The sequence below is a fragment of the Jaculus jaculus genome, chromosome 5 (genome assembly GCF_020740685.1).
Source record: "Jaculus jaculus isolate mJacJac1 chromosome 5, mJacJac1.mat.Y.cur, whole genome shotgun sequence".
NCBI classification, from domain to species: domain Eukaryota; kingdom Metazoa; phylum Chordata; class Mammalia; order Rodentia; family Dipodidae; genus Jaculus; species Jaculus jaculus.
In genome coordinates, this window is record NC_059106.1 from 56,080,590 (window position 1) to 56,093,299 (window position 12,710).

The 12,710-nt window shown below is 48.6% G+C and overlaps 1 protein-coding gene across 2 annotated transcripts in view; it reads right to left on the minus strand.

Moving 5' to 3' along the window:
• Positions 1-250: 250 nt before the first annotated feature.
• The window catches only part of Tcea3 (transcription elongation factor A3), a 34,954-nt gene continuing 22,494 nt past the window's right edge, over positions 251-12,710 (minus strand). For both annotated transcript variants that reach the window (XM_045149745.1, XM_004657528.3), the window contains 6 exons: positions 8,756-8,919; positions 8,550-8,606; positions 7,353-7,507; positions 5,604-5,750; positions 3,325-3,396; positions 251-370 (listed from right to left, as the gene is read on the minus strand). In XM_045149745.1, the coding sequence (XP_045005680.1) occupies positions 362-370; positions 3,325-3,396; positions 5,604-5,750; positions 7,353-7,507; positions 8,550-8,606; positions 8,756-8,919 (604 nt within the window). In that variant the 3' untranslated portion in view covers positions 251-361. The remainder of the gene's footprint in view (positions 371-3,324; positions 3,397-5,603; positions 5,751-7,352; positions 7,508-8,549; positions 8,607-8,755; positions 8,920-12,710) is intronic.

A 12,710-nucleotide genomic window follows, 5' to 3' on the forward strand; every position in this document is an offset into this window, starting at 1 on the left:
AGGCTTCCTATAAGAGGTTTGTCAACACTGACGCATGCCATCCACCATACTTTAATCAGCCTCATAGGGTGAGTTCCTGGTCAGCCTGGGCTACAGTGAGACCCTACCTTGAAAAAGAAAAGACAAAAAAAGAAATTCCCAATGCTTGGTGTGGTGGTGCACACCTTTAGTCCCAGCACTCATTCGTGGCTGATAAGTAATTTGTGAAGGAATGCTCCCCTGATCCCTGTGCCTCCTCCACAGCTCAGGATTTAACTTCATTTAAACTTTTATTTTTGCTCCAGGTCAGATGGGTTATGCTTCCTCTTTGTTCTTCCTCACCTCGTTCAGGGGTTCAGGGCCATCCTGGAGACAGGGTCTGTCAGCAGAACTGCAAAACCAAAAGGCAGCCATGAGAAGTCTCCCTGAGTCACATGAGGAGGTCGCATGGGGCCAGAGTCACACAGGCCAGGGTTCAAAATCCCAGCTGTCTGTTATTGGCCAAATGACCTTGAGCCTATCGCTCGTCCATAAGATGGGGTCATAACTTTGGCCACTGTGAGAATAATGTCAAATAATGAACTTAATCCAATGCCAGGCACGTGGCGGGCTCCCAGATGAGGGAGCACATCACTACTGTTGGCCTGCAGGCCTCCGCCACAGCAATGGAAGCTTTATTGTCAGGGCTGGAAAGATTGCTCAGTGGTTGAAGGTGCATGCTTGCAAAAACTGCTGGCCTGGGTTCAGTTCCCCTAGTGCCCACATAAAGCCAGTTGCAGAAAGTGGCACATGCATCTGGAGTTCATTTGCAGCAGCAAGAGACCCTGACATGCCTATATTCACTCTCTCTCTCATAAATAAATAAAAGTTTTAAAAAAATACTGTCAGTAGACACAGCGGCAACAGGCAGGAAGAACTGGTTGGGAGCACACAGCACGCTCTTGCCCTTAGTGCCAGGCACAGTATTTAAACTCACTTTACCCTCAGGTTCCTCTATTGGGTAGTCACAGGAACAGGAGTAAGGCAGCCGCCATTGGGTAGGTGTTTAGTAATGGCCCCAAAGGAAAATCATTAATGACAACTCCACAGAACAGAGTCCCAGACTGAATTTCAAAAAGCCTTGACTCACCAAGATGTTGGGTGAACACCAACCCTGTACCCTTATTCCATTTTTAAAATTAATTTTTTGTTGTTGTTTTTCGAGGTAGGGTCACGTTCTAGCTCATGTTGACCAGGAATTCACTATGTAGTCTCAGGGTGGCCTTGAACTCATGGCGATCCTCCTACTTCTGCCTCCTGAGTGCTGGGATTAAAGGCATGTGCCACCATGCCTGGCTTAAAATTAATTTTTTATTATTGACAACTTCCATAATTATAGAAAATAAACCATGATAATTATCCCCCCTTCACAACTCCACTCTCCATCTTACCCCTCCCCCTCTCAATCACTCTCTCTTTTATTTATTGATTTATTGGTTTTTTGAGGTAGGGTCTCACTCTAGCCCAGGCTGACCTGGAATTTACCAAGGAGTCTCAGGGTGGCCTCGAACTCACGGCAACCCTCCTACCTCTGCCTCCTGCGTGCTGGGATTAAAGGCGTGTGCCACCACGCCTGGCTTCTCTTTTATTTTGATGCCATCATCTTTTCCTCCTATTATACTGGTCTTGTGTAGGTAGTGCCAGGCACTCGAGGTTATGGATATCCAGGCCATTATTTTAAAATATATATATATATATTTATTTATTTATTTATTTATGAGGAGAAAGCAGAGAGAGAATTGACACACTAGGACTTCTTGCCACTGTAAACAAACTCCAGATGTATACTCCACTTTGTGCTCATCTGGCTTTACCTGGGTACTGGAGAATCAAACCCAGGCCAGTAGGGTTTATAAGCAAGCACGTTTAACTACTGAGCCATCTTCCTAGACCTTTTATTCTTTTCTTTTTTACCAAAGCCCCAGACACATTCAAATCTACCCCAACTTGATTCCTAATTTACATCCCATAATCCATTTAAAAAAAAAACAAAAAAAACAATGTAGGCAGACAGACGTGGGTGGTGGCACACACCTTTAATCCCAGCAGTTAGGAGGCAAAGGTAGGAGGATTGCTGTGAGTGAGTTCAAGGCCAGCCTGAAATTACATAGTGAATTCTTGGTCAGCCTTGGCTACAGCAAGAGACCCTACCCCAAAACAAAACAAAACAAAACAAAAAAAGTAACCAATATAATATACCTTGACTTGATGCCTAATTTGTATCCCTAAGAGTAGGGTCCCCCAGTTCAAGTCACCAAGCAAGTTAAGGCCACTTTGTGGAATTTTCTGCTTTTCTTTCTTTTCTAAAATAAAATCTTAGCCGGAAAAAGAAAAAAAAAATCTTAGCCGGGCGTGGGCATGGTGGCACACACCTTTAATCCCAGCACTTAGGAGGCAGAGGTAGGAGGGTCGTCATGAGTTCAAGGACACCCTGAGACTACGTAGTGAATTTCCAGGTCAGCCTGAGCTAGAGTGAGACCCTACCTCAAACAAAGAAAAGAAACCAAGAAAATAAAGTCTTGCTTATCTTTCTCTTCTTCCATCATTCTTTGTGGATCACAGGACAGTGAACTCAACAGCCACTAGTGGATTTGGGGAATTTTAGTGACTGTTGAGTGTCCATTGCTCAACACCCAAGCTAAATTCCCGCAGAGCTGAGAATCGCTCCGCCACTCTCAGGACCTGCCACAGTTGAGGTACCTTTCCTTTCCTTCCTTTCTTCCCTCCGTCTCTCTCTTCTCCCCTCCATCCTCCCTCCTCCCTCCCGTGTGTGTGTGTGTGTGTGTGTGTGTGTGTGTGTGTGTGTGTGTGTGTGAACTCAGGGCTCCATGGATACAAGGAAGTGCTCTACCACTGAGCCACACCGCAGCAAGCAGCACTCAGAGTAGTCTAGTTTCCATGGCTGAAAACAAAAATCTCTGCCCTTGCAGAGCCGGGCCACAGCCTGAGAAGGAAAGGGCACCAGGGCCATTTGTGAACCACTTTTACCATGACAGGGCCTAGCATCCCCACCTCTCAGCCTCCTGTGAGCAGCCTCGAGGGCAGGGTCCTCTGCGCAGACACTTACTGGAAGCTGGTCCAAATGAGCGGTGCTGGGGCCTTTCCCCCGCTCTGTGGACCCAAGGAAGCTGAGCCCCTTCCAAAACCAACACTGCCCGCTGGTCCCAGCCTGGCACCGTCTGGTGCTGTAAGCTGACTCTGCGCAGGCTGGCACTGCCCTGCCCCTCCCTGCCTGTGGGCGTCACACTTCTTATGTGGGACGGGGTCTGGGGACGGCAGGGGAGGGAGAAAGATGGAGTTACAGACCTTCCACCGATTCCCGCACTCGTTGCACAAGACAAAGGTGGTCATGGGCTCATCGGCGCTGCGTGTCTGCACCTAAGAGAGAGAAGAGACACTGTGACGTCACTCCCCTGCTCTAGGGCCTTCCATGGCTCCTACTGTCTTTAGGGGCACGTCCACATCCTACAGATGGGCACTGGTATTTGCCCGACTTTGGCAATTCTCTTACCAAATGCTTTTAAGTGGGTGCTGGGATCAAAACTCGGGTGCTCATGTTTGCACAGCAATTACTTTTACTCACTGAACCATCTATCTCCCCAGCCCCCATGTTTTCTTTTATTTCTTTTTGTTTTATTTTTCAAAGTAAGGTCTCACGCTAACTCAGGCTGACCTGGAATTCACTATGTAGTCTGAGGGTGGCCTCAAACTCATGGCGATCCTCCTGAGCGCTGGGATTAAAGGCGTGCACCCAGCCCAGCCCCCATTTTAAAAAAAAATATTTTTTTTTATTTATGAGAGACAGAGAGAATGAGTCAGTAAGGATGGGCACACCAGGGCGTTTGCCACAGCAAACAAACTCCGGTGCATGCGCCACCATGTGCATCTGGCTTACATGGGTTCTGTGGAGTCAAACCTGGGTCCTTAGGCTTTGCAGGCAAGTGCCTTAACTGATAAGCCATCTCTCCAGCCCATTTTTTTTGGGGGGGTAGGGTCTTCTTCTCTAGTCCAGGCTGTCACAGAATTCACTATGTAGTCTCAGGGTAGCCTCGAACTCTCAATGATCCACCTACCTCTGCCGCCTGAGTGCTGGGATTAAAGGTGTGTACAACCACACCCGGCTCCATTTTGGGTTTTTTGATACAGGGTTTCATTACATAGAACAAGCTGGCCTTAACTCATATTCCAATCCTCTTGTCCTCCTGCCTCAGCTTCCCCAATGCTGGAATTACAGGCATGTGCCACCACATCTGGAAACTTTTATAAATCTTGCTTGCTGAGGTGATAGAGGAAGGAAGAGTGATCTAGAAAGACTAGAACATGTGTAACTCTGCAACAGGCCGTTCCCAGATCTTCCAGGAAGGGCCTTCCACAGCCCGCCATGGCTCCCTTGTATCTTCATCTTCCCCTCAGGGACCTATCACTGACCAAGTTGGATGGACTACAGCAGAAATGGTTGATCTACTAGCTGGACATAACAGTGCACACCTGAAATTCCAACCCTTGGGAGGTGGAGGCAAGAGGATTAGGAGTTCAAGGTCAGTTTCAGCTACATATTGAATTCAAGGCCAGCCTAGGTTACATGAGGCCCTGCCTTAAAAAATCAAAAACAATGGGCTTAGCGGTTAAGGCGCTTGCCTACGAAGCCTACTGACTTGAGTTCGATTCCCTAGTATGCATGTAAAGTCAGATTCACAAAGTGGCGCATGCATCTGGAGCTTGTTTGCAGCGTCTGGAGGCCCTGTACACCCATTCTCTCTGTCTCTCTTCTCTCAAAAGCCAGGTGTGGTGGCACACACCTTTCATCCCAGAACTTGGGAGCCAGAGGTAGGAAGACAGCTGTGAGTTTGAGGCCACTTTCAGACTACAGACTGAATTTCGGGTCAACCTGGGCTAGGGTGAGACCCTATCTCAAAAAACCAAAATACCAACAAACAAACAAAACACTCAAAAACAACAAAAGGAAAAGAATTTGAACATTGTTCTGTTAGTCTCCTTGGCATTGCCCTTGCTAGACCCTGAGCAAAGCTGGAGAGCCCATCAGTCCATCTGGGCCTCAGTTTCCCTGTCTGTATGATGAGAGCTGGGTTTCACATTTCCCATGCTCTCACAGTACAGGGGGACACGTGAGCCCAGCCTCATGGACACCCAGCAGTTCCACCCTTGGAACACTTTCCAGAGGCCACAAGCACCATAGCGGCGTCCCAGGCTTGCACTTCCCTCTGCAATCCAGAGAGTTCTAGCTGCTGCTCCCTGCAGCGCCTCCAGGGCTCCTCCACTCTCAAGCTGCCAGGTTCCGGGCCTTGCCCACCCAGGCCCTCTGCACATTGCCCATTCGGCCTTGTCCGCCTGGCTCTGAGCCTTGTCGACCCAGACCCCGTGTGCTGCCCACCTGGTTCTGCAGATTGCCCACTCTGGCCCCATCCACTGCCCACCTAATCCTGGGCTTAGCCCACCCAGGCCCTGTGCATTACCCACCTGGCTCTGAGCCTTGCCCACCGGGCCCTATGCATTGCCCACCCATGCCCCACATTCCACCCACCTGGTTCTGGGCCCTGCCCACCCAGGCCCCCTGTGCTGCCCACCTGGTTGTAGGTGCAGTTCTTCTTCTTGCACTTGCTGCACTGGAAGAGGTCGGTGGTGGTGCCGCCAGTCTTGGCCATCTGGTGCTCCCGGATGGCCTCCTGGGTCATGGCGTTCCTCAGCTCCCTGAGCTCATCACTGGCCATTTCCTGGTGAGAAAACAGTCTGTCTCTCAGAGGTGGGGTGTCCTGGGGCTCTACATCACTCCCAATTTCTACAGCCTAACTGAGCAGGAAGGCCAAGGCTGGGTCGAGAAAGAGGAGGCAGGACCCCCTGGCTTTGCACCTGCTGGGAAAAAGCGAGTCCTCCGGCCAGAAAGTCGAACCTGAGGGCTGTGGTTGGGCCAGGGTTACCTGGCCACATGGGGATGAGCACACCTCTGTGAGAGTTACTCTTTCTTTCTTTTTAATATTTTTATTTATTTATTTGACAGAGAAAGAGGGAGAGAGAAAGAGAGAATGGGCGTGCCAGGGCCGGCCTCCAGCCACTGCAAACAAACTCCAAACACATGCACCCCCTTGTGCATCTGGCTAATGTGGGTCCTGGGGAATGGAACCTGGGTCCTTTGTCTTTGCAGGCAAATGTCTTAATCGCTAAGCCATCCCTCCAGCACAGTAGTTCCTCTTTCTTAACATCATGACAAGGGATGCATGACATGTTTCATGAAGGAGCAGGTCATGTATTAATTTTGAGGGCAGACAGTTTTACATGTATTAACCTTTAACACCACACACAATTTAATCCTTTACTAAGCAGCTATGATTTATATCCTCAGTTTTTGTTTGTTTGTTTGTTTGTTTTCTTTTTCAAGATAGGGTTTCACTCTAGCCCAGGCTGACCTGGAATTCACTATGTAGTCTCAGGGTGGCCTTGAACTCGTGGCAATCCTCCTACCTCTGCCTCCCTAGTGCTGGGATTAAAGGCATGTACCACCATACCCAGCCTCACATGCTCGTTTTATACAGGGGGAAAACCAGAGACACGGAGGTTGAGCAGCCTGTGTGAGAAGACCACAGCGCCATGTGGCAGGAGATGAGTTCAAACTCAGGCAGCTGACCAGCTCCCCATGACGGCATGATAGGACCATTCCCCTTTCCTTCACTACTGACCCCTCCAAGCCTGATAGACCCCTTCTTTCTGGCAGTTCCTATGTGGACAAATACCCCATTTGCCTCTCTGTGGTGTCCATGTTTGTAAATCTGTCTGACTCCTTACCCAGGTCTCCTACCCTGGCTGGGCTGCGCTGGGTCTGGGATGAACAAGAGAAGAGGGGACGAAAACAAAGCACTGAGGAGCAGGTCTGCAGCCGCCCAGCTGCCTCCTTGGCTTCACTGTTCTCCGGCCCTGCATATGGGTAACTGTTTCCTGCCCTGGGCCTCCGTGTCCTCCGCTACAACATGGGATGACAGACATTTCTATCTGGGCAAAAGAGAAAACTGGACAGACAGCATGCTTTAAAAAAACAAACAAACCCAGTTACCACTGTGCCAGGCATGGTGGCACTCACCTTTAATCCCAGCACTTGGGAGGCACAGGTAGGAGGATTGCCACAAGTTCAAGGCCACCCTGAGACTACATAGTGAATTCCTGGTCAGCCTGAGCCAGAGCAAGACCCTACTTCGAAATAAAAAAAAACAACCCAGTTCCCTCCTTAATATATATGTATATATTAGCTGTGTTGGCTACCCAGCCAGTGGGAGGCTGAGGTGGGTCTGTTGGAAAAGGCCCTGCCCCATCCCCACGACCCTCACCTCTGCCGTCATCTTGGCAATGAGTCCTGTGGAAATAGCCCCACTGAGCACGTTCCGCCTCAGGCCCGGGTTCCTGGGGTCCTTGAGGTTGCTGATGCGGCTGCGCACGCGGTTCCGGTACTTCATGTCCGTGCTCCTGAGCTCTTGGTAGATATGTGACAGGGTCAAGGGCCAGCCAGCCACTCATGGAGGGACATTGAGGACGAGAGCCCTGGGCCATCCCTTCCTCTCCTTGGACTGCAGCAGGCATCATAGGGTTTTGTTTTGTTTTTTTCTTTTCCAGGTAGGGTTTCACTCTAGCCCAGGCTGACCCAGAGTGAGTATGCAGTATGCAGTATGAGACTACGTAGTCTCAGGGTAGCCTTGAACTCACAGGGATCCTCCTACCTCTGCCTCCCACGTGTTGGGATGAAAGGTGTGAGCCACCAGGTGTCATGTGTATTACTGTGGTCTCTGCCCAGTGGGGATCTCACTTGGCATTGGGGTCACTCACATATGAAACAGCCTTGAAGGTGACATTATTATGGTAAATTCCATGTCAGAGCCTCTCTTGTGACTTCAGGACATTGCACTCACCTCTGCTATCTCTGCAAGGCCAGTCTCAGATAAGCAGTGGGAGGTGGGGTGCATGCAGAGTTCAGAACCTGCAACCCACGACTAAAGCTTCCAGTTCAGCAGCCAGAGCTCCTGAGCCTCAGTTTTCTCATCTGGACAATGGAAACAACAGCCCCTGCCTCATCAGAAATCACTGGCAGCATTAGCGGAGGCAGGAAGTGCTAGTTGCCATGCACAGTGCCGGCCCGGTGACTTCAGGCCGTGAAGCATAGAAGCCGTGACCATCCAAGGAGAGAATGAGAGATGCCTGACCGTGAGGTGAGCTGTCCTTCTTCCACTAGGGCTAGAAATGTACCACAGGGCCTTTCGGACAGTGCAGCTGAGCCCTTAGGTTCTGAAGTCTGTAGCTCAGCATAGTTTTGTCAGGGGATGAACCCTCCCTGGGCTGCTGTGACCTCACCCAGTATCACATGGATCCCAGGAAACCATCTTGTGGGGTTGCTCTCAGAACCTACTGATTTGAAGGGGCAGCATGTAATGTGACAATGTCAGCTGCACTCAGGGGCAGAGCAGGGGGCTGTCCCCAGACACCCCATTACCACACGGTCCAGGCACCCACAGTCCCACAGGGCTCAAGGATATGATCTTCAATTTCTGATGCCAGCTTGTCACAGTTGACTCCATAGTCCTTGAAATCTTCTAAAAGATCCATAAACACACCCATCAGCCACACATGACCTCCCCAGTCCTGGGGACAGGGACACTCCTGTACCACTGATAGCACAGGAGACTGAGGGTATCCCATCTGTTGCTTCCCCGCCCCCCATCCTAGGCCCAAGTCCTCTCACCTTCTGCCCTTAGAGCGGCAGACAGCATCTCCACGCACTTGTCCCTCACCGAGTCCCCAGTGAGATAGCAAGGGGCCAGGAGGCAGACGGACGGAGCGAACGTGGGAGTCAAAGGGCTGCTGGGGGTCTTGGGGGTCTCTGCTTTCGATTTGCAGCTGTTTGATCTGTGGGTGACAATCAGTAATGGCAGGTCAACATGAAACAAACAACCCAATTATGGGGTAGCGTTCTGCACGGTCACATGCTTGTGTTCCTTTCATCCCTATAACAACCCTGTGAGGCAAGGGCTCTGTAATTGTGTGTGCGTGTGTGTATGTGTGTATGGGTGTGGGCGTGTACATGGAGAAGAGGTCAATTTCAAGTGCCTTCCTCAGTTGCTCTCCTACATTATAATTACTTTAAAAAATTTAACATTTGGGTTGGAGAGATGGCTTAGCGGTTAAGCGCTCGCCTATGAAGCCTATGGGACCCCAGTTCGAGGCTCGGTTTCCCAGGTCCCACGTTAGCCAGATGCACAAGGGGGCGCACGCGTCTGGAGTTCGTTTGCAGTGGCTGGAAGCCATGGCGCGCCCATTCTCTCTCTCTCCCTCTATCTGTCTTTCTCTCTGTGTCTGTTGCTCTCAAATAAATAAATAAAAAATGAACAAAAAAAATCTTAAAAAAAAAGACACCTGGAGCTACCTTGCCTTCAGGGAAGCCACTTTAAAAAAAAAAAATTTAACATTTATTTACTTATTTGAGAGAGATAAAATGGGTGTACCAGGGCCTCCAGCCACTGCAAATGAACTCCAGATGTTTGCACCACCTTATACATCTGGCTTACATGGGTACTGAGGAACTGTTCCTGGGTCCTTAGGCTTTGCAGGCAAGTGCCTTAACCACTAAGCCATCTCTCCAACTCAGTTGTTCTTTTTTGAAGCAGAGTCTCATTGTAGCCCAGGCTGGCCTGGAACTCACTCTGTAGTCCCAGGCTGGCCTCGAATTCATGGCATCCTCTTACTTCTGCTTCCCTGGTGCTGGGATTAAAGGTGTGTACCACCACACCTGGCCTACCTTATTTTTTGAGACAGGCTCTCTCACTGAACCAAGAGCTCACGGGTTCAGTTGGACTAGCTAACCACCAAGCCTCTTCATTCCTCCTTAGGCCTAGAACGACAGGCACACGTGGTATCACACCCAGCTTTTGTGTGTCCTTGTACTTGCTCAGGTCTGGACGCTCGCATGACCAGCACTTACCCACTGGGCCATCTCCCAGTCTAAGGGACCATTTTAGATACTTGACATAGATCGTCTCATCCAGTGTTCATAACAATCCTATGAGGTCCATGTTATTATCCCACAGCAGAGGTGCATCTTAGAAAGAGATGCATTTAGAAATGGGCTTGATGAGCTGGAAAGGTGGCTCAGCGGTTAAGTGATCTTCCGGAGCAAGCAAGAGGGCTTTAGACTGCCTGAGTTTGAAACTCCAGAACCCACACAAACAGCTGGGCATGGCCATACATGCCTGCAACCCTCATCCTGTAGTAGAGCAGGGACCAAGGAATTGCCAGAACTTAAAAAAAAAAAGAAAAAGAAAAAGAGAAAAAAAGAAAAGATTGAGCAGAGGAACAAGGATGGAGTAGAAGTCCTGACTTTCTGTTCCAGCCACTGCAGGTGAGTGCACCTCACCCCAGACAAGGGCACATATATGTGCATACACTGTAGCACGTACACACACACACACACACACTCTCACACACACATTAGCAAAAACAAATGAGCTTGATGTCAGTCACGTATGTGGGTGCTCAGACAAACAGAACAAAACTTTAATTAAGGCATTTGAACTCCTTGGCACCTCTACTCTTTTCTAAGTATTGTGCTCTACTTGTTACACAAATGGCCATGCTCCCATCTGCTATGTACTAGGCTGGTTTCTCTCATATATATAATATGGTCTTTTAAAAATATTTTATCTGTGGGCTGGAGAGATGGTTAGGGCACTAGCATGCAAAGTCTAACAACTGTTTGATTCCCCCATGTAAAGTACCCATGTAAAGCCAGATGCACAAAGTGGCACACTCATATGGAGTTCATTTGCAGCGGCTAGAGGCCTTGGCAAACCCCCTCCTTGCAAACAAGTCCATAAAAATATTTTTAAAATATTTTATCTGGGCTGGAGAGATGGCTTAGCGGTTAAGCGCTTGCCTGTGAAGCCTAAGGACCCCGGTTCGAGGCTCGGTTCCCCAGGTCCCACGTTAGCCAGATGCACAAGGGGGCGCACGCGTCTGGAGTTCATTTGCAGTGGCTGGAAGCCCTGGTGCACCCATTCTCTCTCTCTCCCCCTCCATCTGTCTTTCTCTCTATATCTGTCGCTCTCAAATAAATAAATAAAAAATGAACAAAAAAAATTAAAAAAAATATTTTATCTATCTACTTGAGAGACAGAGAATGAATATGGGCATGCCAGGGCCTCTTGCCACTGAAAATGAACTCCAGACACATGCACCACTTTTGTGTATTTGGTTTTATTCATTTATTTGGTTTTCTGAGATAGGGTCTTGCTTTAGCTCAGGCTGACCTGGAATTCACTATGTAGTGTCAGGGTAGCCTCGAACTCACAGCAATCATCCTAACTCTGCCTCCCAAGTGCTGGGATTAAAGGCGTATGTCACCACGCCTGGCCTTACATTTGATTTTAAGTGGGAACTGGGGAATTGAACTTGGGCTGGCAAGCTTTGAAAGCAAGCACCTTTAACCACTGAGCAATCTCCCCAGTCCTTCTATATTATGTTCTTATAAATACATGCATTATCCATCTACAATTAAAACATCCATCCATCTATCAAAACAGATTTAGAGAGTCTGGCCATGGAGATGTGCCCAGAATGATGCACCACAGGGACTAGAGCCCAGGGCCATGTGATTCTAACCCCTTCGTGCCCAGACACACTGCCTACAAATGATCCTGCCTTGCTTTTCTGGAGAAAGGGTCTCATATAGCCCAGGCTGACCTTCAACTTTTATGTAGCTGAGGATGACCAATAACTCTGATCCTCTTGACTCTACCTCCTGAGTATTGGAATTACAGGTATGTGCCAAAATACCTGGTTTGTAGAATTAAGAGGCTCATGTAAGCACTCTACCAACTGAGCTACATCCTCAGACTTAAATTTCTTTTTTGCTTTTTATTTTTAATTATTATTATTTTTGGGGGTGTTGAGGTAGGGTCTTACTCTTAACTCAGGCTGACCTGGAATTCACTATATAGTCTCAAGGTGGCCTTGAACTCAGGGTAATCCTCCTACCTCTGCCTCCCTAGTGCTGGGATTAAAGGCGTGAGCCTCCATACCTTGCAAGTTTTGCTTTTTAAAATATTTTTATTATTTATTTGCATGTATGTATATTCACACCAGGACCTCTTACCATTGCAAATGATCTCCAAATGCATATTGCCATTTTTGTGTCTGGCTTTAAGTAAGTGGGCTAGCAGACTTTGAAAGCAAGGACCTTTAACCACTGAGCCATCTCCCCAGCACTTTTTTTTTTTTTTTCAAGGTAGGGTCCTCACTCTGGAATTTACTATGTAGTCTCAGAGTGGACTCTAACTCATGGCAATCCTACCTCCCAAATGCTGGGATTAAAGGCATGCACCACCATAACTGGGTTATTTTGGCTTTAAAAAGACACAAATAATAGGCTGGAGAGATGGCTTAGCAGTTAAGGACACTTACTTTCACAGCCTGCTGGCCCAGGTTTGATTCCCCAGTACCCACATAAAGCCAGATGCACAAAAAGACACAAATAATATATGCATGTGTGCTCAAATAACTGGCAGGCTAACTAGTCAGCTCAACTTGCAACCATAAAATATGAAAGACTGGGCTGGAGAGGGCTTAGCAGTTAAGGCGTTTGCCTGCAAAGCCTAAGGATCCATGTTGTACTCTCCAGATCCCACGTAAACCAGACACAAAAA